Source organism: Eschrichtius robustus, chromosome 3 (assembly GCF_028021215.1).
Source record: "Eschrichtius robustus isolate mEscRob2 chromosome 3, mEscRob2.pri, whole genome shotgun sequence".
NCBI lineage: Eukaryota > Metazoa > Chordata > Mammalia > Artiodactyla > Eschrichtiidae > Eschrichtius > Eschrichtius robustus.
In genome coordinates, this window is record NC_090826.1 from 372,811 (window position 1) to 399,816 (window position 27,006).

Genomic DNA, 27,006 nt, shown 5'->3' on the forward strand with positions numbered 1-27,006 from the left:
GTGTGTCTGCTTCTGGCTGCCCCGGGTGCGTCTGTGAGTAGATGTGGCCTCACGAGGGCCCGGTGAGCCCCAGACCCCCACGGCAGGAGCCCCCTGCAGCCACGGGCCTGGTTCTCACCGTGGGTCCCCCCCACAGGGAGGTGCTCCCCAGCACTTCTCCCAGGCAGAGAGGAGCCCCGCCCCCAGTGTGGAAAATGGGAAACAGATCGCAGGGAGCTGAGAGCCCTGGGTCGTTCTCGGGGTTCAGGAGGTGTGTGTACAGGGTGGGTGTGGGCAGCAGGTGTGGACCCAGCCCAGACCCACCTTCCCACCTGGCACAGCTGGACGCTGCAGCCCTGCTGGCCCTGCTGGCCGGAGACCCTTTGGCGTCCTGAGGGGCCTTGTGCTGGTTGAGCACCCCCCACCCGTCCTGCTAGGTCACTGAGGTAGGACCCTTCGTCTGGGCGGTGGGGACCTCGTCCTCGTCCCTCTCTGGGCAAGGCCTGGGGCTAGGCCACTGGGCCCCGGCCAGTGGCAGGAGGTAGCCGAGATCAATAAGTTATTAGCACCATTCTGTCAGCTGTAAAGTGGAGATTGATTGGCACTCCGCTGCTGCCGCACTTCCCCACCTGATAAAAATGACAGATTAAGGGAATAAGGAAAAGGAATTAGGCTCTGGAGCTGACGGCCCGGGCTTCTCGGGAGCTCCCCTTGCCAAGGTGTCATGGCGGGCCTGGGTCGTAGATGGGGTGGCCCCTCACCCACCCACCCACCCAGAGCCCCGTGAGGATGGCGAGGGGGCCAGGAGCACGGGGTCTGGACGGGAGGCCAGCACTGTGGTGGGTTAGGGTAGGTAACTGTGGTGGGTCCAGGAGCCCGAGACCATCGCTGAGCTTTTCCGCAGAGACCTCCCAGGACTTCGGCTCGGAGGGAGCCTGGCGTCTGGGTGCAGGGGCTGGGAGGGAGGGGAGCTGGTGCCCGGGGATGGATGAGCATGGTTTGGATGTGGGACCTGAGAGAGGACTTCAGGATGGGGCGGGGGCGGGGCCTGGGCCACGTGAGGGGCTGTACGCAGTGGGTGAGGCTGCTTGGGGTGCCCTTGGGGGCTTAGCCCAGCTGGGCAGGTGGGCATGTGTGTGACAGGCCAGGCCAGGGTGGTGGCTCGGGCTTTCTGGGGGCAGTGAGGGGTGTGGCCTGGGGGCAGGGGCCCAGGAAGAACGGATGTGGCAGGTGTGCCAGGGCCTGTGGCGTCTAGGAAGAGGTTGGGGTACCCTGGCATGGGACCCTGCACTGCCGGTCCTCACCCCTATCCTAGAAGGAGAGGTTGGTTTCCAGTCAAATCAGGGTGCTGAGGAGGGCTCCTTATTCTGCAGGGGAGACTAGTCTGGCTGGTGCGGGCAGCATGGCACCTGTGGGGTCCCGAGTTGCTACCTGAGGCCGTAGCTATGAAATCTCCCATCGTATCTACGCACACACAGTCCAGAGCCCAGGGTCTGGACCATCCCAGGCCCTCGCCCCGTCCCAGCCCCGCATGAGGGACCCCGGGCTGAGCACAGCTTTAACCTGGCCAGGACCCACAGGCACCCCTGAGGAATGAGGGGTGTGGTTCCGGGCTGAGCTGGAGCTGGGCCGGGACTGAGGCCGGTATTGGGGTGGGCCTGAGCTGTTCCCGCCCTGGCCCCTACGAGCCCTGAGAGGCAGGGTGGGGTTCACTCTGCCCTCTCCCAGGTGACCTGTTGGGCAAGAGGCTGGGTCGCTCCCCCCACATCAGCAGTGACTGCCCTTCGGAGAAGAAGGCCCGAAGCAAGTCCCCTCAAGGTGTGAGCCCGACCCCTGGGGGGTGGGGGCACAGGCACTGGAGAGGAAGGGGGACAGCCTGGACCCTCTGCAGGGCAGGGTCAGCATAGCAGCAGGTTCTAAGAGGGGAGCCCCTGCCTCTCCCCCTCAGCTGTATCTGAAGGGGAAGACCCCTCTCCTGTGCTTGCCCAACACAGAGGGTCTGTTGCTTCCGGAACTAGGGCCCGGCATGGCCCCCGAGGATCATTACCGCCGGCTGGTGTCCGCCCTGAGTGAGGCCGGCACCTTTGAGGACCCTCAGCGTCTCTACCACCTCGGCCTCCCCGGCCACGGTATGTCGCCCCTCCCCACGCATGAGAGGCCACCACGTGCGCTGGGCTCGCCCTGTCCTGAGAGGTCTCTGCTCACCCTGAAAAGAGGCCCTGGGGTCTTTGGCTGCCGACACCAAGGCTGGGATTGGATGCAGGTCTTTTGGCCCCTCAAACCTCGAAAGCCCTTGTAGGTGGGCAATGAGGCCCACCTCCTCCTCCCTCTGCCCAACGCAGCCGCTTGTTTGGGTAGATCTGGGGGAGTCCCCCACCAACAGGTCTCCCACGGACTCTCCCAGCCGGGCCTCGAACGGCCGCTGTCATTTCACAGATGAGCAAGCTGAGTCTCAGGGGAGCCCACGCGAGAGTGGGAGGTGGGGGTTTCCCCAGGCCCAGCACACGCAGGTCCCCGTGGCCCCTGGTCTGGACGGCACCGTACCCCTCCTCGGGGAGGCCAAGAGCAGGGCAGCAGGCAGCCCCTGAACGTCCACTGTGGACGTCCGTCCAGAAGCAGGATGGGCGACGGTTCAGCTTTGGTCGCCCGGCCTTCACAGCCTTCACTGGTGGTCAGGAGGAGCTCCGGCCAGAGGCGCCATGCCCATCCCGCCCAGCTCCCAGACAGGACGCTTGGAAGCCCCCCTACCACCGCGAGGGCACAGTCCGGCACCCTGTCCAGCTGCACCCGGGCTTTGCAGACCCCAGTCCGGGGGCTGGGGCCGGGCGCTTGCCTTTTCTGGCTGGAACTGGGTGAGAGGGTGCTGGGAAATCGGGCCGGATTTCCTCTCCTTACACAGGCACTGTCCCCCAGGGCAGTCAGGCACCGAGAGCCTGAATAATTCACCAAATGTTAATAATTTAAAAATCTTCTTTTTAATTGCTTTCCCTGCCCTGCCTGGGGCCGGCTCCGCTGGCCTGCGCGGGGAGGGGCGATGGCCGCGGGGAGCGGCGCGGAGTCGGGCTGTCAATCAGGCCCCTGCCCGTCGCCCCCGCCCGGAGCCGACGGTAAATAACCCAGGCCGCGGGCGGGCGGGGGCGCGGGGCCCTGCCGGGATCGATGCGGGCGGCCGCGCCGGCTGGGCTCTGCGGCCTGGCACCCGGCCCCGGGCAGGACCCACCTCCGCTTTTCGGGTAATTAATTTATAAACAGGCGGTGGCGGCGGAGCCTGCACAGTGGGGGAGCTGCGGGGGGGGAACTCTGAGGTCCGGCCCTGAGCAGGACAGAGGGCCAGGGGTGGGGAGCAGAGTGCGTAGACCGCACAGTGGGCCCGGGTGTTACCTAGGAGGGGGTTGGAGCCCCGCCCCAACTCCTGGACAGGTCCCACTGCCCTCACTCTGGGGCCTTTGCACGACCCCTCCCGTCACGGGCTCTGCAGCCTTGCTCTCGGCAATCTCAACTCTGATTCCTGCACCACCAGACTCCCCTGCGTGGGACCTTTCCCTCTCTCCGTCCCAACCACTTTTTTGTTCCTGACATCCCCATATCCCTTACAAATGCTCACCTGACCCCCCTCCCAAGACCGGTGGGTGCCACCAGCGGGCCTTGCGCTGGGATGTCTGGTGTCAGCCCTGCCCTACGGCCTCTGCTCGTCTTTCTGTCTCGGTAACGAACCAGCAGGGTCGGGGGGAGAATGTGCGCCGGGTCTGCGTGTCCTTGGCCAGTGTACCACAGGGTGTGGGAGACATGAGGGCCTGGTGGGGGCTGGCCTCTGGGTCACTGCTGGTGCCTGCCCCTCCTCAGATCTCCTGAGGGTCCGGCAGGAGGTGGCAGCGGCAGCTGTGAGGAGCCCCAGTGGCCTGGAAGTCCACCTGCCCTCATCCACAGCAGGTCAGCGTCGGAAGCAGGGCCTGGCTCAGCACCGAGACGGCACCGCCCCAGCTGGTGCCCCGTCCTTCTCAGAGAGGTATCGGGGTGCCTGCATTTCAGAGAGACCCCTACATTCCCTGTGCTTGTTTCGGGGCTACAGAGCTGCGGTTGGCAGACCTGTATCACCTGGTTTCTGCACGCGAGGTCCACAGCCCGCACCTCCCCTTGGCCGCTGTACAGCAGCAGGGTCCTGAGTGAACCGGGCACTGTGCTCGGGCTTCGGTTGGTGGCAGCCAGGCAGAGGCCCAGAACGTTTCTGGGGTAGAATGTGTGGGGGTGACCATCCTTCTGGGTGGGGTGTGTTTCCACGGAGCAACTGTGAGGCCCGCTGAATCCAGGTGCCCGAGACAGCTGAGGGCTTTGCTCCCCCAGCAGGTAGGTGAGGGGGCTTGAGGCAGATGAGGGGGAGCAGTGCGAGGTCTGGGAACCCCGAAGTCGGAGGAGCGCTGGGGGCGGGGAGAGCCCCCCAGCAGCACCGATTCAGACACCGGAGCCGCTGGCAGCACAGACGAGGCCTCCGGGGGTTGTAGGGGCCGGGAGACCCCAGGAGGGGGCGGGGGCGGAAGGACTTCGGAGGCTCCCCGCCCCTCGCGCCGGGAGGCCGCCCCTCGCGCCGGGAGTTGTTCGCTGCAGCCGCCGCCTCCCGGACCGCGGCTAATTGCGCCGCGTCCGCGTAGGGTTGGCTAGGGGCCGGGGCCGCGGGGGCGGGGGCCCCAGCGCGGTAATTACCGCCACAGTCGCCGCCGCCCGCCGGGCCAGCGCCTCCGCGCCGCCGCCGAGATTAATTGGCGCCGCCAGCGGGGGCGGAGGCGACCTGAGCCACGACGGGCGCACATCGACCGCCCGCAGGGCCGGCAATTAGCAGAGGCGGCCGGAGCGGGGGGGCCGCGGGGGCGGGGGGCGGGGGGCGGCAGTTCCGGGAAGAAGGGGGCGCGCGGGGAGGGGGCCCCCGAGCCTGCGGCGCGCGCGGCTCACCACTCTGCCGTCCACAGGGAGTTGTCGCAGCCGCCCCCCTTGCTGTCGCCGCAGAATGCCCCCCACATCGCCCTGGGCCCCCACCTCAGGCCCCCCTTCTTGGGGGTGCCCTCGGCCCTGTGCCAGACCCCAGGTGAGGAGTAGGCTGGTGAGCGATTCTGTCCCCCGGAGGTGGTGGTGGTGGGGCTGTTGGTGCGGGGCCATCCGCGTTTATCTGTCACAGACCGCGTGTCCATCAGTGCTCCCGGCGAACCCGCCCCTTCCCCTATTGAAGCCAAGGACAGACCAGGGCGGGCTTGGGTGGTCCTGGACCACTCGGCCACCTGGCCTCGTGGTCTGTCCCCTTCCCACCAGGCTATGGCTTCCTGCCCCCTGCCCAGGCGGAGATGCTCGCCCGGCAGCAGGAGCTCCTGCGGAAGCAGAACCTGGCCCGGTAGGTGCTTCAGCCGGGGGTGGGGCGGCGGGGCGAGAAGTGTCACTGCCGAGCTGGCTGATACTCTGCGGTCTGTCTCCACGGCCAGGCTGGAGATGTCAGCAGAGCTGCTGCGCCAGAAGGAGCTGGAGAGCGCCCACCGGCCGCAGCTGCTGGCACCCGAGGCCGCCCTGCGCCCACCCGACGGTGCCGAGGAGCTGCAGCGGCGCGGGGCCATGCTGGTGCTGAGACACAGCTCCGCGCCGCTGCTGGCCCTGCCTCCCCAGGGACCCCCGGGCCCCGGCCCTCCCACCCCGCCCCGGGAGCCTGCCCGCCGAGCTCCTCGGAAGGGGGGCCCCAGCCCTGCCTCAGCCCGGCCCAGTGAGCCCAAGGATATCACAGGGGTTGGGCTCTGGGCACAAGACAGCTCTGAAGATGAGCCCCCCAAGGACTCAGACGGAGAGGACCCCGAGATGGTGGCTGCTGGGGGCCAGGGCCCCATCCCAGGCCAAGCCCCAACTGGAAGAGCCAGCTCTGAGGGGAAGGGGCTTGCCTCAGGGTCCATGCTGCCCCCTCCACTGCCCCTGGGCCTGCCCTACAGTGTCAGCCCCTACTTCCACACAGGTGGGCACCCCCGCCATGCCTCTAGCGTCCTCCAGTCCCCATCCCCCACGCAGGGTCTCAGGGAGGGCGTCCACAGGGACAAAAACCCCCTTCAGTCATCAGTCCAACATTTCTGAAAAATTAGGGCGAGCAAAGGTCAGCAGACAGGGGTGGGAGCATAGGAAAGAGCTGGCCAAAGTCCTAATAACACTACCCCCAACCCAGGCGCCATGGGGGGCCTCTTCATGGATGGCGAGGAGGCCACAGCGCCCGAGGATGTCAGCAAGTGGACAGTGGACGACGTCTGCAGCTTTGTGGGCGGCCTGTCCGGCTGTGGAGAATATGCACCGGTGAGGGGTCCCACCCAGGATGGTTCTGAGCACCCCCCACTACCCAGCGCTGCTTCCCACCCCCGATTTCCCCTTCTCAAAGACTGCGGGGGTGGGGGCACTGGTGCACCGCCCCCCCCCCCCCCCCCCCCCCGCCGCATTGTCAGTGTTTCCGCTTCCAAGGTGGGACATGCGCCCAGCACAGAGGAGACTTTCCTTCCATTTGACGCTTTTTCCTGCAAGCTGCACCGGCAGCTCCTCTGGGCTCTGCTTTCTCTGGAAAGCTCTGAGGCCACCCCAGGACGCACAGCCCCGGCACTCACGCCCTGACACTGTGCCCCCCACCTCCAGGTCTTCAGAGAACAGGGGATTGACGGGGAGACCCTGCCCCTGCTGACAGAGGAACATCTCCTGACCACCATGGGGCTGAAGCTGGGGCCTGCTCTCAAGATCCGGGCCCAGGTGAGCGCCTACTGGGGGCAGCGGTCTCCAGACAGCAGGGGGGCAGCACTGAGGCTCTGCGTGGGGCTGCAGGGTAGCAGGCCGGCAGGCCCCATCCAGGCCCATCTCTCCACAGGTGGCCAAGCGCCTGGGCCGAGTCTTCTACGTGGCCAGCTTCCCCGTGGCTCTGCCGCTGCAGCCACCGACACTGCGGGCTCCCGAGAGGGAGCTCAACTCAGGGGAGCAGCCCCTGTCCCCAGCACCGGCCCCCTCCCCGTACGGGGGCGCGCAACCCCCTGCCAGCCGAGCCTCACCCAAGCAGGAGAACGGAACCATGGCTCTGCTCCCAGGGCCCGCGGACCCCTCGCAGCCTCTGTGCTAAGCTGGTGTCAGACACCCCCATCCTTCACTGCCGGCTGCTCCCCGGCAAAGGCCCCCGACCCCACAGCTTATCCTCCTTTCGGTTTTGGATGCAAAAACACAATTTTTAAAAGGAAAACACATGATTTAAGAGGAAAAGAATGAGTTTCCAAAGACTCTCTGGGGGTGCCTGCAGAGCCCGGTGCAGACAGCGCGGGGACCGAACCCAGGCCCGGGGTGGGGGTGCTGCACCCTGGGCGGCTGAAGACAAACCAGAGACGGAGGAGGCGCAGGCGCACCCCAGGCCCTGCAGCGTCGGCCGTGCCCATGGCAGAGCCCGGCTCGAGGTCAGCCTCCTTCGTGGGGTAGGTGCATTTCACCCGCCACCATAAGCTGCGGCAGGAGGCCAGCCCCACGGTGGTTTATGTCCCCACGGCCGCCGCTCCAAGACTTGGAACAGCACTTGGTCCTTTCCGGTCTCTTATGTTGTAAAAATAAAGCCCTATCCACCATCTACGCCCCGCGTGGGCACGGACCCCAGGGCCTCGGCTCAGCCGCAGCCGGGAAGCAGCACACCTGACTGCCTGGTGAGGTGGGAACACCACACAGCAGCCCCCACGAGGCTCCAGGCGGGCAGCCCTCAGTCGTCCTCGGAGAGCTCTAGATCCTGCAGCTCGTCCTCCGGCCCCTGGGCCAGCCGCCACGGCTCCTGGGGGTCCGGCCCCGCCTCTGTGTCTGGGCTTCCATCTGCAGGGAGAGCGCACAGAACATAAATTCTGCTTTATCAGGAAAAAGCCAGCCTGGGAGGTTACTCATCACTAATTAATCACAGCACTAATTAATTTATCGCTGCTGCTGTTGCTTGAGGCCAGAGCCAGCGGGGATGGCGCAGCGGGCCCAGCTTAGAGCCGATGGCCCTGCCCACCCACCGGATCCCCCATGACAGTCTTGGGCTCCAGACAGATGGGCTCAAAAACCACGGCACCCCGCATTCCCAGGAACCACTTACCCTCTGAGTCGCTGACTTCCTCCTCCTCCTCCCGCCTCTGCCAAGCTCTTGGGGACCCAGGCGCCCCTGGGGACCAAGCACAAGAGCCCATGGGGGTGGACCCACCAGCAAATGCACAGAGGGGCAGCTAAGGCAGGACAGGGGCTGGGGCACAGCCCTGGACCCCACGTTCCCTTAGGTCTCCTCTGTTCAAGTGGGAGAGGACCCAGAACTGCCCTGAAAGCTGGTGGTGGCGGGAGGGGGTGACACAAGGCCTGGGGGCCCCCACCTCAAAGCCAGCCCTGTGGCAGGAGGGGCAGAGTGATGACAAGTGCCCTTCCTCTGGTTCCATGAGGTGGGAGGCCTGCCAGGCCCACCTGCTCCCTCCTCCCCCAGGCCCCACCTCTCTCTGGGGAGTCCGGGGCGTCCTCGTCCTCGTCCTCAGCGCTGTCCAGATCAAAGAGGTCCTTGAATTCTGCCCTGTCCTCATCCTTCCTGTCTGCCACCTTGCGGCGCTTCACCTCTGGGAAGTTCAAATCTTCCAGCTGGAAGGACAGGGACCCTGAGCTGCAGGTGAGGGTGGGTGCTCAGGGCTGCCCGCCCACCGGCCACAGCCCAAAGCACGGCCCAAGCCCAAGCCAGACTCACATTCCCAGTGATGGCTTTACCCAGACCCAGTCCTGCTCCCTCCTGCCCCGCGAGCCCCTCCTCTAGCCTCCAGCCCACCCCCTCACACCAGGACCCTGCTTGGCCACTTTCCGGACACTTGGCATACTGGGTAGGGTTCCTGGACAGCCGCCCTACCAGGCCAGTGCGGAGGCCGCTAAGGGACATCACAGCTGCAGGCTCCAACCGTCCTACTTCCCTAATTTTCAGCCATCACTCCCAGAACAGATGGCCTGCCCATACTGACACCAGGACAGGGATGCAGACAGTCATGCCACTTGGCACAAAGCTGTCCCCTCAGGTCACAACGTCACGCACCCACGGATCGGGCCCAGACCCAAAGACAGAGCTAGAGGTCTTCCTGTTCCTCCCTGCTGGCCCTCCTGGTGTCCACAGGCCGGCCTAGGTGACGAGGTCAGCCCAGCTCTCGCTCCCCCAAAAGCCCCAGCCTGCCAGGCCTGAGGGGCAGCAGCCTCTCTGCCCCAGCACAGCCCTGGGGCCTCTCCACCTGCGGGTCGTGGGAGAAGCCCCCAGACTCTACCCAGTTCTGCCCACCATCCGCCCCATCAGAGCAGCACCAGCACACGCTGCAGCTAGGGTGGCCAGGGACAGCACCCACCACCCCCTGCTGACGTCCTCCCAGCTGTGCCCACATCCCCGACGCCCCCCACCCACCCACCACCATACCCGCTCTTTGCCACTGATCTCCAGCTGGATCTCACGGTCCCTCAGCTTCCGCCACTGGCTATAGTACTTCGTGAGTGGGGTCCCCTCCTCCCGGGTCCGCTTCTCCCAGGCATCCTGTGCAGGGAGATCCAGGGTCATGTCCCACCCCGGGCAAACCCCCAAACCTCAGCCGCACACTGACCAGTGGCCCCCAGGCCCAGGCCCTGGCCCCCAGCTGACCACCGCGCGCTGGTCGGACACGCCGAAGGAGACCCTCTGGCGGAGGCTGCGGACGTGCTCTGCGTTCTCCTGCACCTTCTCCAGCAGCTGGCGCACCTGACGGCAGTAGTTGGCCACCTTGCACTCCCGGAGAAAGGATTTCAGCTGCAGAGGAAGCAGGGCTCAGCCTAGCCCCAGGCACAAGGCTGTTCTGCACCCCACGAGCGGTGACCGCAGGCAGGCGGAGGTGGGGGGGGGGGATCATGGGTTCCTGTGTCTCTGAGCCCCGGGGGATGCACCTGAGTCGGGGGAGAGCCCCAGTGCAAGTGTGCGTGTGGGGTGGGGTGGGGGGGCTGCGTGACTCTATGGCCCAGCCCTTAGGGACCTGTGGGGGTCGAAGGGCTGACGGGAGGATGCCCACCAACCCCGTGGGCCAGGCAGAGGGGTAGGCAGTGGCAGGGGCAGGATGGAGCCACCCTCCAGGCCACGTCCCGCCTGCTGCCTGTCTGTAAATAAAGTCGTGCTGGCACACGGCACACTCGTTCGTTCCTGCGTTTCTGTGAATTTTTTTGCACTTCTGTGGGAAAGTTGAGCGGATTGAGAAACCCCGTGATTGCAAAGCCTAAAATATCTACCATCTGACTTTTTACCAAAAACATTTGTTGACCCTCTTCTAGACCCTGATCCCCAGGACTCAGAGAGAGGACAACGCACACACACCTGTCTGAGCAGCCCCGCCCCACTCACCACCAGGCCAGATGGGCACCGGCCTCCCTGAACTGAGAAACGCCTAGGCTGAAAGTAAACGGATCTCCAAGGGGCTTCTGAGAGGGAAGACCGCCCCATCCCACCCCAAATATCGCCTGAAGAAAAGCTGAGGTGGGCGGCCAGGGCTTCCTGTGACCCCCAAACGTCTCCTACCGCCTCACCTGGCCCAGGAGCACCTGGGAAAGCATGCACTGAGACCAGCCCGACCCAGAGCCGGGGGCCGGTCCAGCCTGCTGCGCCCCAACACCCCCGGGAGCCCTCACGGCTGGTCCGGTCCCTGGGCTGTAGCAGGCTAGAGGGGAACTGACAGGTCCCGGGGTCCTCCTGACGCACCCGGGCCAGCGCCCTCCTCAGGCTCCACACCCAGGCAGGTACCCAGGCAGGTACCCCAACACCACGGCCCTGGGGACCCAGCTGCCAGGTGGCGCCAGCACAGAGACCCCAAGCTGACCAGGCTCTGCCACTGGCCCTGTGCGGCTGTGACAGGGCTGCCTTGCTCTGGCCCCACGTGAGGGGCGCCAGCCCGTCAGGAGGCGGTCTGGTCTGCTGAGGGGTTGGGCCCACGGAGGGACTCGGGCGGGGGGCAGCGGGCACACACCTGCAAGACAGCGGGCAGCGCCAGCTCGGGGAACGCAATGCTGTGGGCCTGACTGTGCAGGTACTCCAGGCTGAGGTCGTACAGCTGCTCCACCAGGCCGTCCTGAGGCAGCGAGGGAGGGGACAGCGTCAGGGCAGAGGGGAGCTCAGACCTCGGAGCCACGCTCGGGCTCAGGCTCACCGGGCTCCCCCAGCCCCGGGAGGCCCACAAGGTTCAAGCCTGGAGGGCAGCGGGCCTTCCCCCATCCACACTCGTCTACCTCCAGTCACCCCGCAGGCTGACCTCGGTGCCCTGCGACATCCTGCCGTGACCCCGCCCAGGGCGTTTCTGGACCCCTTTGGAGGCTGGGCTCACCCGGTACGCCTTCTCCTGCAGGTTGACCTTGGACAGCTTCAGGATCACAGCAAAGTTGATGGGCCTGGAGCTCATGCGCCCCGGCCTCCTGTTGAAGTCGACCTGCTGGAAGATCTGCCCCAAGGACCCGTCAGCCCAGCCTGCCCACCCCAGTACCCTGGGTCTCTGGAGACCCATCTTGAGACCAAGGGCAAGTGGCCGGACACAGTGCCAGCCCCGCGGCCTCACAGACACCACCCCTCCCCCCACAGTCTGCTCACCTTCCAGATCTCTGGTCCCCAAGGGAGTCCCTCTGCCCTAGAGCAGGGCCCTGGCCAATGGGGCGGGACCAGGCCACACCCTTACACACTGCTGCTGTCCCCCTCCTGAAACTGGGCCAGGAAGCCATGAGAACCAGTGTCTGGAGACAAAGAAGGGTCCCTCCTGCACAGGGTCACCATCACTGCAATTTCCTCACCCACGATCGCATCCCCACAGCCTGGTCCTGGCCCTAGTGGATCTCTAGCCTTTGGACTGAAGCCTCTCCCTACCTAAGCTACGTGCACACGTATACACACAGGTACACATGCACAGAGGCAGCAAAGGGAACACAGCTTTGGAATCAGACAGGGCTTCCAGCCCAGCTCCGCCACTCTAATCTTGGGCAAACACCCAGATCGACCCAAGTCTGTGCCCTAAAACCAGTGCCCTCGGGCCAGCCCAGCAGAGCAGCTGTACTCACCTGCGGTGCCACTCTTGCCTATCGGGCAGGCACCGTGCAGAGTAACGCCCTCACAACACCTGTGTGCTATGGGCGAAGAGCCAGCACTCAGGAGAGCTGCACCAAGTTGAGGAGTGGTCGGGCCACACGCGGCAGGAGGCGTCTTCCCTCCCCCACCCTCCGCCCCACCTCGAGCACCTGCTCACCTCAAGGATGAAGGGCAGCACGGGGATGAAGGTGCCCGTGCTCTCCGAGAGCAGCGTCAGGGCGCGCACGCAGTGCATGCGCAGCGGGTAGAAGCGGGCAGTGGGGACCAGCCTGGGGATGTGGGAAGGCGGGAGTGAGCAGAGACCCCAGACTCAGAGACCCCCAAACCAGCCTCACCCGCCTGGCCCAGCTGCCTCTGAACTCTCCCCACCCACTGGGCTCCAACCTCAGGAGGGGCTCCTCCCCGGCAGGGTCAGGGGCCACACCAGCCTCAGACAGATAAAAGCAGGACCAAAGGCCCCAACCGAAGTCGCAGTTCTAAGGCCCTGCCTCCTTGCTCAGTTACGGGGTGGGGGTGGGGGGACCACACCCCACCCGGCTAACGACTCAATTTCATTTTAACACGTGAGACAGCAAAGCCGTGAGTTACTCGTTAAAACTTTTCTTTTTTCTCCCTTCAGGAGGACAAGGATGCCCTCTGCTGGCCACGTGTGGCTCCGCCAGTCTCTACCCCCAGAGACCAACACGACATTCATAGGCAAACCACAGCACGTCACTCCAAGCCTGCTCTGTCCAAGACGTCCAGGCAGGTAACCCCAAATCCCTTCAAACCGCACAGTCCCCTCTACCCCGCGTCCCCAGAATGCACGTGTGTGCGGCATCCTGGACTAGGGTACCAGGTCACAGGCAACCGAGAGGCCCAGCTGACAATGATTCTGGGATGCCGGGACAAGGCCACGGACAGCCTCAGCCCAGACCTTCCTCAGGTGCTGCCAAGTCACAGACACCACACCTGGAGGCCCCAGCTGCCAGGGGCACTGGCCAGACCCTCTGTGAACAACCCTGACCCTACCCTGACCTCCAGGACAGCCTCCTGTAACCTTCTCCCTGTGTAACCCTGGCCCTGACCCCCAGGACACCTATGTAACCCTGGCCCCACCTCCTTCGGCCCTCGGGGCAAACCCCCGGCCCCGACTCACTTGATGCAACCGATGACAACCTGGGACAGGGGGTAGATCAAGGGCTGCAGAGGTTCGCTGGGGCAGATGGTGCTGAGGGCGCGGCACCACAGGTAGAGGCAGTGCACGAACTGCCAGTTGTACACTGACTGGTACGTCTCCTGGGCAGAGTGAAGTCCACCCAGGTCAGCCCTGGGGTCCCCTTCACCTACTCCACAGCCCCTACCAGCAAGGACCCTGGCGCCACCAAGGGGCTGAGCTCTCTCTCGCAGGAGGCCCGGCCCCCCCACCACCCCCCCACCCCGCCCCGCAGTGGGTCAGGCTCCACCCCCCTGCCCCCGCCCCCGCCCACCTTCTTGCGCGTGGTCATGGCATTGCGCAGGTGGATGGCGAGCTGGCGGATGTAGAGGAACGCGTGCTGGTAGGCGACGCCAGCGTCCAGGGCCAGCAGCTCTGTCAGAGTCCGCTGCATGAAGCTGACAAGGGGCAGGGTGCTGGGGGAGGTGAACCTGCAGTTCCTCACGTACGTGATGTACATTTGCTGCCGAAAACACCTTAGTCAGAGCCGCCTCTGAGCTCCCAGGGCCCCATGCCCCCACCACCCAGCACCAAGCCCCCTCCAGACACCCGGGCCTTTCCCTCAGAGCTGGCCTCAGCAGGAAGCACAGCCCAGCCACGTCTGCCGCAGACCCCCCTCCGCTGCACGGCCCTGCATCTCGAGGCCCCACTGCTGCTCAGCCCACCAGCCCCGGGCAAAGTCTGCAGTGTCGAGGGGAAGGGTCTTACGGGGAGGCCTAGACACCCAGGAAGGAGGGAGCTGCAGCATGAATAACCGTGGGAACGGGCAAGGGACGTGGACGGACCAGAAGGGAAGGAGGCAGAGAAGCCCCTGCTGCCCGCCAGGCTGATGCAGGGGGCTTCCAGAGGGTCCTATGCAGGGCAGGCCACCCCAGGCTTACAACCAGGCGGCAGGGTCCCCGCCCACTGAGAGGAGAGCTGTGCGGGCCAGTCCATGCGGAGCCCCAGGGGGACCATGGGCTCCTGTCCCCGTGCTGTCCCGTCCCCCACTTCTCTTGGAGGAAGCCATGACGAGGACCTGGGTCTGCCCAGGGTCACAGCGCCCGCAAGAAGCACCGACCACAAAGGCAGCCTGCCCAGCCCTCAGGTCGAGACTTTCAACCCAGACCCTGACGGAAGAGCCGGGGGCACCGCTACCTTGAGGACGGGGCTCAGGAAGACGTCCTTCTTGTGCCGGCAGACCTTGACAAGGACCAGGAAGGCCAGCACACGCAGCGTCTCCTCACCCGTGCCCCACAGGACCACCATCCTCTGTGGAGGCGAGCTGTCACCGCCTGCCCCGGCCAGAGACAGCCCTTCCCACAGCGCCCCGGGGAACTCTCCGAGTTAGAGCTCGGTCGGGGAGGAGGAAAACCAGAGCACTTCGCCCCCCCTGAAGGCCGTACGGTGAACGCTGACCTCTGTTGTCCAGCGCGCGTATGCACGCGGGTGCCAGAAGGCCGCCCCCCACCGCCCAGGGGAGCCCGTCCTCGCGCGACTGGGCTGTGCTGTCTCGAGTGTGCCCCCAAGACAGAACCCCACGCGCTGGCACAGATGCCCCCTGCACCCCAGCCGGCAGCGGGGCTGCCCCGAGGCCAGCGCACCTTGAGCAGCATGCGGCACTGCTTGGGGAAGGTCAGGAAGTAGGGCACGCAGCTGCTGACATGCTGGAGGACGGCCGCCACCACTGTCACCTCTGCCACACAGGCCACCAGCTGGGGAAGCAGGAGAGGTCAGCGAGGCCCAGGATACGAGGAAGGACTGCACCGGTGGAGGCAGCCAGGCCCCCATGTGACCCGGCAGGTCCCGCCCCCCAGAACCGCACCTGTATGACGGAGCTCAGGTAAGCCTTGATGTCCAGCCGGAGCTTCCCCCACAGCGGGCTGCTGGATGGCTGCAGCACCCTGCAGGGAGACCGCACCCTCCAGCTCAGACACCAGGCCACCAGGAGGCCACCAGGAGGCAGGGGTGTGGCCCAAGCTACGTCCCATCCAGGACACACACAGTGTCCAGGACGCAAGGGCACATGGGCCCTGTGGTGAGACCACCCCCCCCATCTTTCCCACGAGTTCAGGGACCTTTCCAGCTGGACGGACACGAGACACACACCAGGACTCTCTCAAGGGTGGCCCACAGCTACGCCTAAGGAGGGGTACCACCAAGCCCCAAGCCCCCCCACAGGCCACCCCACCCGGCCAGAGGGCTGACCATCCTTCCTGTCTGAGCCCCCAGACAGACCCCTGGCCTCCAGCTCCCCACACCTCTCAGGCACCCACACCGTGCAGTCCCAGGTCTGACCCAGGCATCGCCAACCAGCACCACAAGCTGTCTTCCTTTGGGCCACATACAGTTTTTGTCGTTGTTACCCTTGCGGCTTACGGGATCTCAGTTCCCTGACCAGGGATTGAACCCGCGCCACGGCAGTGAAAGCACCGAATCCTAACCACTGGACCACCAGGGAACTCCCTGGGCCACACACGCTTTACAGAGACCGAGTCACTTACACCTTAATCTCAGCAGCAGTGGCTGACGCTTCGGAAGTTTCTCAGAGACATCACCGCTCAACGCTTGCAGAACTCAGCACGTTAAGTGTCTGTTAACTCCACTAACGTGTGCAAAAGAACCAAGGACGGGGCCCCTGATAACCTCCCCATCGGCAGAGGCCGGCTGCTGGGCACCTGGAGCCACGACCCAGGCGGCGCTGCCGCTTCCTCCCAAGCCCACTGTCCTCCACGGTGACCGCTCTCCCCACTGCAGCAGCCCTCACGGGAGCCCGCACCCAGCCAACGCCAGCACCACTTGCACTGCCTCTTTGCTGCCCACTCACTCACTGCCTGTGGCCCTCCACTCGCGCCGGCCAGCCAGCTGCCCTGTCCCCTCCGGCAGCCACCTCCACGTGGCCGCATCAGTCCAGCCCCGACCACCACCACCAGGCCCAGGTGCTCCCATCCCCGAGTCCTGGCCGCCTCCACCTCCCCTCCAGGTGGTCCCAGCGAGACCTCTCCCTGGAGCTTCTCCCTCCCTCTGAGCAGCGTCAGGGCGAGTGTGACCCTCCAAGCCTTTCCTGCCTCCAGGGCACGTGGCTGCAGGCTCCCGGGAGCCCCAGTGGAACCCACAAGCTGCCAAATGTCGGCTGCTCCTCTCTCCCCTCTGAAAACCTTCCACGGCCTTCTCTGCTCAACTGACCTCTAACACGGAAGTCAAGGTCCTCAAGCCAGCATGGATGGGGCCCCAGCCTAGACACACACACTCGCACCAGCCAAAGAGCAAGGAGAGCAGACGAGACTTGACTGGTCCAAAGAGAAAAGAGAGAATCCTGACCAGAGAAAACGGGGGAGCAAAGCCAAGCACACACTCTGTGGCCCTTGAGGAATTCTGGGCAGGAAGGAGGAAGGACAGGGCTACCCCCACAGGGCCCTGAGTGTCCAGCCTCTCCCAAGAGCCCTACAAAGAGCCTGGCTCTGTCCTCCACATCCCTCTGTGCCAGCTGGGTCTAGAGGGAGCCCCTAGGACGCAGAGCCCCTGCCTTCCCCAGTGCAGAGCCCTGACCACGCCTCCCCATGCCATTCTCTTCTCTCTTACCTGCTACTGTCCTTTGGGGCCTTTCTAAACAGCAGCTCCTGGAGACAGCCAAAGAGATCTCTGATGCAGAAAGTGACCAGAGCATTGAACACTGCAATGAGGGGACCAGAGACGCCACTCTCAGAACAGAAAATGGAACATAGAGACTGTATCCCTGGTCCCCTCACCCCAGCTCACCAGCACTGTCCGTGACCTGGAATTTGCTGGTCTCAGTGCCTTCCTGTTCTCCTTGGGTGGTGGCCACGGCTGCTCGAAACGCCTGCACAACTTCGTGGAACAGCTTTGGAGTAAGGTGCTGCTAAAAGGGCAGAAGGACCCAGAATGTTGGAGGAGCAGTCAGCTGTGCTCGGTAAAGCGAGAGGCAGCCGGCTGGGGCTCCAGGAACCCGCTCTGTGAGAGAAAGGCATGCTCGGCCACATCCTCAGACCAAGAGCAGAGGTGGGAGCAGTGTTACTGAGCCACGTGCAGGGAACAAAAAGAGTCCAGAATCCTCCCGGAAGGGCCATGGGGGAGGGGCTGAGGAGCCTGGATCTAAACGATGGCCAGCTCCAAGTGGTATCTGGAGTTCTCCCTTTCCGTCCCGTCCTTTCTTTTCCCTGCAGAAACCACTGCAAGGCCCTCAGAAGGGCCCTGGCTCCACCAGCGAGCAAAGGCACAGAGACTATGTCCTGCCCACAGTGGACTTCAGAGAGCCCTGGAGAAAAACAGAAAGGAAAGGAGAAGGCAGAGGCCCTAGTCTCTGAATGAAGGAGAGAATGCAGTCCTGGGCCCTCCTAGCATGCAGGGAAAACTGTGAGATTCTCTCATGCTGAACCGGCTCAGAGAAGGGCTCCTCCCACCTGCACTGCCCCAGATAAATGAAAGAAAGCAAGGGGGCCGGAGCTGGGGCGGGGTCAGCGGCCCAGCCCACGCCACTTCTCACCTTTGCTGCCTGCTTCCATCTCTCAACCATGGCGAGGGTCACAGAGGCAGAATCCCTCCTCTTCCCCGCAGGTCCTCTGGGGGCCCTGTCCTCCTCATCTTCCTCCTCCTCACTTGCTTCCTGCACCAGACACAGAGGGCCCCACTGGACCAGATGCAGAGGCCACAAATATGCCCCTGCCCCCCCCCCCCACTGTGCACAGGCTCTCACTTCCAGCACATCCGGCAGGGGGTGGAGCCGATCCTCTTCGTCCTCAGAGCTGTCCGAATCACTGAAGTTCAGCAGGCTCTGGTCATTCTCCTGCAGGAACTTGTAGAACTCAGGGTCTTTGTCCTTCAGTCGAGAGAGCTGGTCCTTGTGCTCAGACGCACGGCCCTTACACCGGCTGAGAAGGTGGGGGTCAAGTCTGACCGGCAGGCACAGCCAAGGCCAAGGGGGGAGGGGGGATCAGGCTTCCTGTCCTCCTCAGAGAACCTATGAGGCTTAGTCTGCTCCCTCCACGGCAGCTGCCAACGACCGAGGCAGGGGGATTTCCAGAGAGTAAGTTTTCAGCAGATCTCTCTCTCCCCCAAAATCCAGACTCATACATCCAACAGCCTCTGCACACGTGTTTGAAACCCAACGCGTACAGTGCTGAACTTGCAGCTTCCCCCGAACTTATTCTGCCCACACACTGCTCTACCTCAGCTGTCGCTAACTCCCCCTTTCCAGGTACTCACGTAAAAGGTAAACCCTCTCTGTCTCTCACACCCAGCATGCACTCTGTCACGAGATCTCATCATCAATACTTCCAAAAGTCTCATGACTCCTCTCAAACCAGCATCAGCTCTCAATTCGCTTGTCCACTCCGGCCGCTTACAACCTGCTCTCAGCACAGCAACCGGAGGGACCCATCCTGTTACATGTCACACGACGTTACTTCACTACTCAAAACCCTAGGATAATTTCCAACTGTACTGAGACGCCATATAAACGGTCTACAAGATCCAGCCCCATCACCATCTCTCCAGCTTCACCTCCTACTATTCTCCTCGCATTCCTGCCACGGCCATGCTCAACTCTGCGTAAGGCTCACTCTCAACTCAGGACCTTTGCTGTTCCTGCTGCCTGAAACACCCAGACATTCTTCCCCTACTGCTGCAATTTACTCCCTCAGGTTTCCTAAAACGGCCTTATCCACTCCACCTAACGCTGCCGCAGAAGCTCCCACCTCTGCTCCCGATTCCTCCAGCTCCTTCTGCTTTTCCTTCCTGTCTGCAGCACTTATTTCTTCCACCACCCTACACGCTGCGGTTTATCCAAGGCCGAGTAAGCTCTCCTAGGCCAAAAATGAGTACTATTCTCCAGCGTTTCCCAACACCGGGATGACTTGGCACAGAGCAGTCATTCCGTAAATACCGGATGGAAGAATGAACAAGCCGAAAGGTCTGGGGGAGAGGTTAGAAGTCCCTAGGCCTCAGTCCTGAGGCCCCAGGAGTGCCCAGCACCCTTCTGGTGGGGCGGGCCAAGACGGTTAAGTGGGTTCTGCTTACACACGGCCCGTAGAAGACGCTCCACTCACCTGGCCAAGGGACTCCCACCTGGCCCATCCGGGCTCCGGGCCGCTCCGCGCGCCGCCCGCGTCTCCGCCTCTGGGGCTCCTTCGGGCTCCGAGTCGGACTCGGAATCAAAGCCCGAGGCCAAGAACTCGTCCACCGTCAGCTCCGCCAGGCGCCTGCGGGCCATGCCGTTGGAGTCACGACTCCCCACCAGCCCGCTGTGCCCCAGCCCGGCCGCCCCAGGAACACAGAGAGGCGCAAGGGGAGCCTCTCTGGATGCAAGCGCCCGCCGGGAGGCCTGATCGTAGCCTCAACTCACCGCTTGCGGGTCCACGCCGCCGCCATGACTGCAGGCCCGTACCGTGCGCCCCACTTCCGGCCCCAGCAGGCCTTGCGCCAGGCGCACTTCCTGCAGGCAACCCCGCCCCTGGCCCCGCCCCGCCGCGCCCCGCCAGGTGGCTTTAAGGTTCTCCAACCTTGGCTGCGGCGGCATCCAGGCGGGAGGGCGCGTTCAGATCTCTTTTTGGGCGGGCGGCGCTCGGCTTCCCAGGGTGGCACGCGGGACGAAAGCACCTGGCGCAGGCCTGGTTCAGTCACGGCTCCCGCTGGCTTCCGCTGAGGGACAGACTGCGGAGCTCCAGCACCCGGCATAGGGCGGAATCCCACCATTCCGCTTAACAGATCTGTGACGTTTACCAAAAAAGGCACTAATAACGACACCGACCTGGGGGAGGGCCGGGCCGGGTCACCCTCGCCCAGCCCAGCCCACAGCACCCCCCCCGCCCCCCACCCCGGGTTCCGTGAACACGTGCCTGTGAGGATGTCAATGCATTGACCACGGAAAAAATGCATGGGGGGAAACATGCGTCAGAGAGGACTTCTATACAAAGAGATATTAGAAATCAATAAAAAAAGCCAACAATCTTTAGTAGAAAAAACAAACGAAAATAGAAATGGTGATGCTATAGATGGGCTGTTTGCGAATTGATAAATGACACTCTGGTGAGGATCAGAACGATGAGAGCCGTTTCCACTTCACTGGACAGCCCCATAGCACCTGCGCTGGGGGAGCGGGAGGGGGCAGACAGCGGACAGATCCGAGCACTGTTACTGAAACCAGGTTGGCCAAATCTCCCTGAAAGAGGATGGCTGATATTTCAGTCCAGCGAGTCCTCTGCTGGGAATTCAGCTACGAACACATCTGCCTAAGTCCCCAGGCCGGCCCGGGCGGGGACAGCCACTTTTGCTCTGCCCTATCTGTGGAACAGCCTGCAGGTGCAAAGGCCCAGAGGCTGGAAGGTTGCCTTGGGGAAGGAAAGAGGTGGGGAAGCCAACCTTTGCCCTCCCCTCCCCCCCACTCGTCCTAGTGGCGGAGGTCCGCGGGCCTGGACAGCCAGATCCCAAGACAGGGGACCCCACAGCGCCCAGGGCGTGCATCCCACCCCCTCTCCCGCTCTGCAGCCAGCGTCCAGATCAAGGCCAGACGGCAAAGTGGCCTGCGTGGGGTTGGAGAGAGGAGGGCAGACGCGGCCCCCGGCTGGCTCAGGTCCCAGGGGCATCACGTGGGGCCATTCGGCCCCCCAGGAGATGCGGAGCCCCGGAAGGGGCGAGGGGTGCTTCCTGAACGAGTTGAGGCGGGCGGAAGGTCCGGGAGGTTTCTTGGGGATAGGCGGCGGGCGGGGCCCGGGGGGCTTCCTGGAGGAGGAGACGGAGGGGGCGCCGAAAGATTGGGAGGATTCGTGCGCTACGCGGCGCCCCCGAAACCTCGGGGGAGCGCGGGAGGCGGAGCGGGCGGCGCCGAGAAACAGCGGCTGCGGGCAAGCGGCGGGAGCGAGGAACGCGGAGCCTGCCGCCACCGCCGAGGAGCCCTCCAGCCGTCCGGCGTCCGCTTGTCTGTGCGTCCTCCGCGGATCGGCGGCGGGCCGGCGGCCGAACCCATGCAGCCGCGCAGCGAGCGCCCGGCCGGCAGGACGCAAAGTCCAGAGCACGGCAGCCCGGGGCCCGCGCCCGAGGCGCCGCCGCCGCCGCCGCCGCCGCCGCAGCCGGCAGCGTGAGTGGGCCGGGGGCCTGGGGACCGTGACTGGCCAGGGCCGAGGAGGAGGGCGGGGGGGGAGGGAGGGAGGGAGGGGCGCGCCGACCCTGGCAGGCTGCCGGGAGGGGACGGCCTCGCGCCCCGCAGGCTCGGCCCGACCGCGGAGGGTCCAGGCCCCCTGCGTTACCCGCGCACACGTTCGGCGCGGGGCAGGGCGTCCCGAGGAGGCTGCTCCCGGAGGCTCTGTCCCCTCCCGCCGCCCTTGAGTTCCGGCTGCGCCGTTCAAAGACGCGGGCGGCCTGTCTGAATGATGGGGGGGTTGGCGGTGAAGAGAGGTCACGCCTGCTGCTCGGTGTAGGGGTCTGCTTCAGAGCCACCGGTCAGTACGGACCAGTTTCAGCTCGTGCACTTCCCGCATGCCCAGCCCGTGCCGAGGACACCGGACTCTGATGGGGGCACGGGAAGGGTTGCCAGCGATGGACAGAGAGCCTAGTCCCGAGGAGGGTCTAGAGAGCCGGGTTCTGAACGGAGGCCCCCGGGCGGAGGGAAGTGTGGTGCTTGAGCAGGGGTCGTGGCAGAGGAAGATGTACAGGTTCAATGACGGACCGGGGTCTGGCGTGGGATCCGACCTCACTCTGGCAGCAGGTTGGAGCAGAGTCTAGTTGGACGCCCTGGATGCGAGGGAGCAGAGTGGGGTGGCGCCTGGAGAGCAGGGGAGGTCCTGAGGGGAGTGGGTCCCTGATGGAAACCTGGTTCGGGCTGCTGGGGGAGGGTGGCCTCCTGGGTGCCCAGGCCCTGCCCAGGGTCTCAGGGGTGGGTGAGCAGTTCCCTGCAGAGCACACCGTGACCGGGCACTGCCCACCTACAGCCCCGAGGCAGAGCGTGCCCGGCCCCGGCAGGCCCGGCCCACGGGCCCCATGGAGGGCGCAGTGCAGCTGCTGAGCCGCGAGGGGCACACGGTATCCCACAACTCCAAGCGGCACTACCACGACGCCTTCGTGGCCATGAGCCGCATGCGGCAGCGCGGCCTCCTGTGTGACATCGTCCTGCACGTGGCTGCCAAGGAGATCCGGGCACACAAGGTGGTGCTGGCCTCCTGCAGCCCCTACTTCCACGCCATGTTCACAAGCAAGTACTGCCCCATCGGGTCCAGGCACTTGGGGGACTCTGCAGCTCTCCCAGGGTGGGGACCAGCCTGACCTGCTGTCCCCACAGATGAGATGAGTGAGAGCCGTCAGACGCATGTGACGCTGCACGACATCGACCCTCAGGCCTTGGACCAGCTGGTGCAGTTTGCGTACACGGCCGAGATTGTGGTGGGGGAAGGCAACGTACAGGTGAGGCTGCCTCGCCCCTCACGTCCCGTACCGCTACCCTGCTTGTGCCTCCGCTCTCCCCACGCCCCCAGCATCCCCTGTACCGCTGCCACCCCTTCAGTCCTCACGTCCATTTCTCTGTCCCTGCTCCCCTGGTCCTCTCTCCCACCTTGCCCCATAGACTCTGCTCCCGGCCGCCAGCCTCCTGCAGCTGAATGGGGTCCGTGACGCCTGCTGCAAGTTCCTTTTGAGTCAGCTTGACCCCTCCAACTGTCTGGGCATCCGGGGCTTCGCCGACACACACTCGTGCAGCGACCTGCTCAAGGCGGCACACAGGTACGTGCTGCAGCACTTCGTGGACGTGGCCAAGACTGAGGAGTTCATGCTGTTGCCGCTGAAGCAGGTAACGTGGCAGCTGGAGCACAGCCTGGACCTTGACTCGGACCCCGACCCTGACCCAATCGCCAGACCCCAGCACCAGCCTTGGCCCCCCTGGCCCCCATCATCTGGGCCCATAAGACCTGGTCCTTTGCTCCTCAGTCTTTATCTCCAGTCTCTGACCCACGTTCCAACCCCACCACCCATCCCCTGGGAACCCCCCACCCCCATTTTCTAACCCCACACAAGCCATCACCATTGATACCTGACACTCTCCTGTTTTGATCACATACCTGCCTACAGTCTCCCGTCCCTGGTTCCATATCCCCAGGACTGCTCTGGAGCTAGGCCCCCGGGAACTGGATCTGTAACTCCTGACCCTGCTTGGCTCCTCCTCGTAGGAACACCCCCTTGGACTCTCCCTCCCAGGCACCTTCAGGGCTCCATGGGCCCCCCAGCCCCTCCCCAGATCTCAGGTCTGAGGGTCCCCACCCCCAGGTGCTGGAACTGGTCTCTAGCGACAGCCTGAACGTGCCTTCAGAGGAGGACGTCTACCGTGCCGTCCTGAGTTGGGTCAAGCACGACGTGGACGCCCGGAGGCAGCACGTTCCTCGGGTGAGGCCAGGCCCTGGGGGGCCTGCGGTGCTTGGGAGGGGACGCAGTGGCTGAGGATGAGGCGTGCCTGGGCTCTTCCGTGCCCAGAGGTCCCCCAGGGGTGATGCAGGCACGTGTCTTGAGGAGGGTCCAGGACACATGAGCAGGCCTGACCGTAGCAGGCCTGCTACCACACCCCAGCTGATGAAGTGTGTACGCCTGCCCCTGCTGAGCCGGGACTTCCTGCTGGGCCACGTGGACGCCGAGAGCCTGGTGCGGCACCACCCGGACTGCAAGGACCTGCTCATTGAGGCCCTCAAGTTCCACCTGCTGCCCGAGCAGAGGGGTGTCCTGGGCACCAGCCGCACCCGGCCCCGGCGCTGTGAGGGCGCCGGCCCTGTGCTCTTCGCTGTGGGTACGCCCAGCTGTCTCGTCCCATCCGGTCCCCCATCCCTGCCCCGTGTCCCTAGCCACAAGCCCAGCACAAGCCCCCCCGCCCCATGCCGTTTCCATCCTGCGCTCACCCCACACCTGCTCCTCCATCCCCCGTGGTGTGACCCACTCACTGGTCACCGGCCCCACTTGCCCTTGGAGCCTCCCGGCCCTCAGCCTCGAGCTGCGCTAGAGCCTCCTAGCCCACTGCGTCCCTGGGCCCTTGTCCTGCCCCGTCACCTCCCCCTCCCTAGGTGGTGGGAGCCTGTTCGCCATCCACGGGGACTGCGAAGCGTACGACACGCGCGCTGACCGCTGGCACGTGGTGGCCTCAATGTCCACGCGCCGGGCCCGGGTGGGCGTGGCGGCAGTCGGGAACCGGCTGTACGCCGTGGGCGGGTAAGAGTGGGGGCTGGTCTCGGGTCAGGGGCTTGGCACGTGCCCACTGGGCCAGCCCTGACCAGCAGCGAACCCCTCCCCTAGTTACGATGGGACTTCAGACCTGGCCACCGTAGAGTCCTACGACCCTGTGACCAACACCTGGCAGCCTGAGGTGTCCATGGGCACGAGGCGCAGCTGCCTGGGTGTGGCTGCCCTGCACGGGCTCCTGTACGCGGCCGGTGGCTACGACGGGGCCTCCTGCCTCAACAGGTAGTGGCTGGGGTCAGGGCCGCGTGGCCTTTCAGGGTTGGCTCAGCAGGCGTGGCTGCGTCAGGACTGCAGAGGTCCTGCCTGAGGGGAGCCAAGGGGGACCGTGCCTGAGTCAGATCACCAGGGTCCCCTATGCCTCTTCATCTGGGCTAGGCCAGTGGCCCCTTCTTTCCTCTCCGGCGTCCTTCCCACCAGGCCAGGGGCTGGGCCCAGGTGGACACTTGCCCAGCGTTATCCAGGTAGCCCGTGGCCTGTGTCCACCCAGTAGGCCCTGCTTCCTGCTCCAGCGGGACTCTGGGGTCAGCCTCCGTGACTGCCTAGCACAGAATTTTAGTCATTCCTCGGGGGAGGGCAGGTCCTGGGGCCGGGACTGCTTTGCTGCCACCGCTCGAGGTCAGCGGCCGTCCTGGTGTCTACAGCGCCGAGCGCTACGACCCCCTGACGGGAACGTGGACGTCGATCGCCGCCATGAGCACCCGGAGGCGATACGTGCGCGTGGCCATGCTCGGTGGGTGACTGCTGCGCGTAGCGCCCGCCCCAGGCACTCCCGCACGCAGCAGGTGCACCACGGGTGTGTTGGCTCCCTGCAGATGGGAACCTGTACGCCGTGGGCGGTTACGACAGCGCGTCACACCTGGCCACCGTGGAGAAGTATGAGCCCCAGGTGCGAAGCACCCCAGTCACACGCTCCCCTTCCCAGAGCTACTTCGCGTCATCACTCTCTGGCCACCCCCGTCCCCCAGAGGGTCATCCCTTTACGTCCACCCTGTCCCACAGACACCCCACCCTGGAGTAGAGTCCTGCACGTGGAGGCGGAGGGAGGCTGGTGGTGGGTCTGCCCCCAGCCCGTCCCTCCACCGCAGGTGAACTCCTGGACGCCCGTGGCCTCCATGCTGAGCCGGCGCAGCTCCGCGGGCGTGGCGGTGCTGGAGGGGGCCCTCTACGTGGCTGGCGGCAACGATGGCACCAGCTGCCTCAACTCTGTGGAGAGATACAGCCCCAAGGCGGGTGCCTGGGAGAGTGTGGCGCCCATGAACATCCGAAGGTGCGCCGGCCCCCACACCTGTCACCACCACGGCGGTCTGCACCCCCGACCCCGACAGATGTGTCCCAGGCTCTCACCCCTGCGCGGCGTGTCCCCCCACCTCCCTCCCAGGTCTCCCCCCCCCCCCGGGGCCCCGCCCCCACTGCTCCAAGGCCCCGCCCCCATCATGCCAAGGCCCCGCCTCACCGGCTCATTTCCCCCACCCATCCGTCCCGCCCCCAGGATGCCTCCCAAGGCCCCGCCCCCGAGGCTCCTCAGATGGCTACCGCCCCAGACCCAGCCCTGCCCCCCTCCTCACCCCCAGCCTCACCCCTTACTCCTCCCCGTCGCCCTGCCGGCAGGAGCACGCACGACCTGGTGTCCATGGATGGCTGGCTGTACGCCGTAGGGGGCAACGACGGCAGTTCCAGCCTCAACTCCATTGAGAAGTACAACCCGAGGACCAACAAGTGGGTGGCCGCGTCCTGCATGTTCACACGGCGCAGCAGCGTGGGCGTGGCAGTGCTCGAGCTGCTCAACTTCCCGCCGCCCTCTTCGCCCACGCTGTCCGTGTCGTCCACCAGCCTCTGACCCGTGGCGCGGCTGCACAGAGGCGCGCCCGCGGCCTCCCACGTGCCTTAAGCCCCCTGGGCCCAGCGCCTCCCTCCCCTGCGCATGGGGCGGGGCTCGGCCCCCACCAGGAACGTCCGGGGCCGTCTGTCCAGTCTCTGCGCGTCTAGGCCGTGGGTTTCTGTGTTCCTTCCTCAGTGTTTGTGTGTGTGTGTGTGTGCCGTTTATTTATTCACTCGTTTATTTATTGATTGGTGGCGAGCAGGCTGCAGCTGCCAGTTTCTCCGTTTACTCTTAAAGTGTCGTATCTCTGGGACCAAGCTGCCCTCTTGGGTGTCCTCCCACCGTGCTGGGGGCACTGGGGAGCGACAGGGTGGGCACTGGCGTTGCCCGTGGGTAAGGGGCCAACTTGGACTCTGTAGACCTGGAGGGACCAAGGGGTGATGCAGAGCAGTTATTGGGGGGGGGGGCTTTCTGAGCAGGTGCAGACCCCCAGCCTGAGCTTTGCACACCTCCTTGCCTCACCCAGCCAGGCACACTCCTGGCAGGGGGGCACGAATTGGGCTTCCTTCCCGTGGCTGTGGTGTCATTTCTGGATCCTGCACTGAGCTGGGCACACGTGCACCGCAGACCGCATACAGCAATATGAGCCACTTGAACAATAAACATGTTTCCTGGGCTCTGCGGGCCTGTGGCTGAGTGTCCATCTCTGTCTTC

At 64.9% G+C, this 27,006-nt stretch overlaps 3 protein-coding genes across 5 annotated transcripts in view; 2 read left to right on the top strand and 1 right to left on the bottom strand.

Annotated features, from left to right (window-relative positions):
- The window catches only part of SAMD11 (sterile alpha motif domain containing 11), a 19,704-nt gene extending 12,474 nt beyond the window's left edge, over positions 1–7,230 (top strand). The window contains exons 6-14 of the mRNA XM_068538604.1: positions 1,708–1,797; positions 1,974–2,108; positions 3,823–3,985; positions 4,941–5,056; positions 5,278–5,356; positions 5,445–5,959; positions 6,164–6,288; positions 6,619–6,729; positions 6,845–7,230. Coding sequence (XP_068394705.1) covers positions 1,708–1,797; positions 1,974–2,108; positions 3,823–3,985; positions 4,941–5,056; positions 5,278–5,356; positions 5,445–5,959; positions 6,164–6,288; positions 6,619–6,729; positions 6,845–7,090 — 1,580 coding nt within the window. The 3' untranslated portion in view covers positions 7,091–7,230. The remainder of the gene's footprint in view (positions 1–1,707; positions 1,798–1,973; positions 2,109–3,822; positions 3,986–4,940; positions 5,057–5,277; positions 5,357–5,444; positions 5,960–6,163; positions 6,289–6,618; positions 6,730–6,844) is intronic.
- Positions 7,193–19,947, bottom strand: NOC2L (NOC2 like nucleolar associated transcriptional repressor). Of its 3 annotated transcripts, none has more exons than XM_068538608.1 (19): positions 19,769–19,947; positions 19,316–19,468; positions 17,965–18,139; positions 17,755–17,874; positions 17,010–17,130; positions 16,833–16,923; positions 15,076–15,154; positions 14,855–14,965; positions 14,409–14,522; positions 13,546–13,734; positions 13,215–13,354; positions 12,234–12,345; positions 11,328–11,441; positions 10,974–11,075; positions 9,629–9,772; positions 9,410–9,523; positions 8,460–8,601; positions 8,078–8,143; positions 7,193–7,815 (listed from the first exon to the last, which is right to left on the bottom strand). In XM_068538608.1, exons 1-19 carry the CDS (start codon positions 19,783–19,785, stop codon positions 7,709–7,711), a joined length of 2,211 nt encoding a protein of 736 aa, XP_068394709.1. In that variant the 5' UTR covers positions 19,786–19,947; the 3' UTR covers positions 7,193–7,708. The 3 variants fall into 3 exon arrangements, with proteins under 3 accessions (XP_068394709.1, XP_068394707.1, XP_068394706.1); XM_068538606.1 differs by lacking the exon at positions 19,769–19,947 and adding an exon at positions 19,612–19,706 and having other exon boundaries at positions 17,010–17,127; XM_068538605.1 differs by lacking the exon at positions 19,769–19,947 and adding an exon at positions 19,612–19,706.
- A 1,049-nt stretch (positions 19,948–20,996) lies between these two features.
- Positions 20,997–26,977, top strand: KLHL17 (kelch like family member 17). The gene is made up of 12 exons (XM_068538609.1): positions 20,997–21,342; positions 22,193–22,452; positions 22,540–22,661; positions 22,822–23,043; positions 23,517–23,633; positions 23,814–24,027; positions 24,299–24,443; positions 24,528–24,695; positions 25,115–25,203; positions 25,286–25,359; positions 25,559–25,740; positions 26,082–26,977. Exons 1-12 carry the CDS (start codon positions 21,230–21,232, stop codon positions 26,308–26,310), a joined length of 1,935 nt encoding a protein of 644 aa, XP_068394710.1. The 5' UTR covers positions 20,997–21,229; the 3' UTR covers positions 26,311–26,977.
- The last annotated feature ends 29 nt before the right edge of the window (positions 26,978–27,006 follow it).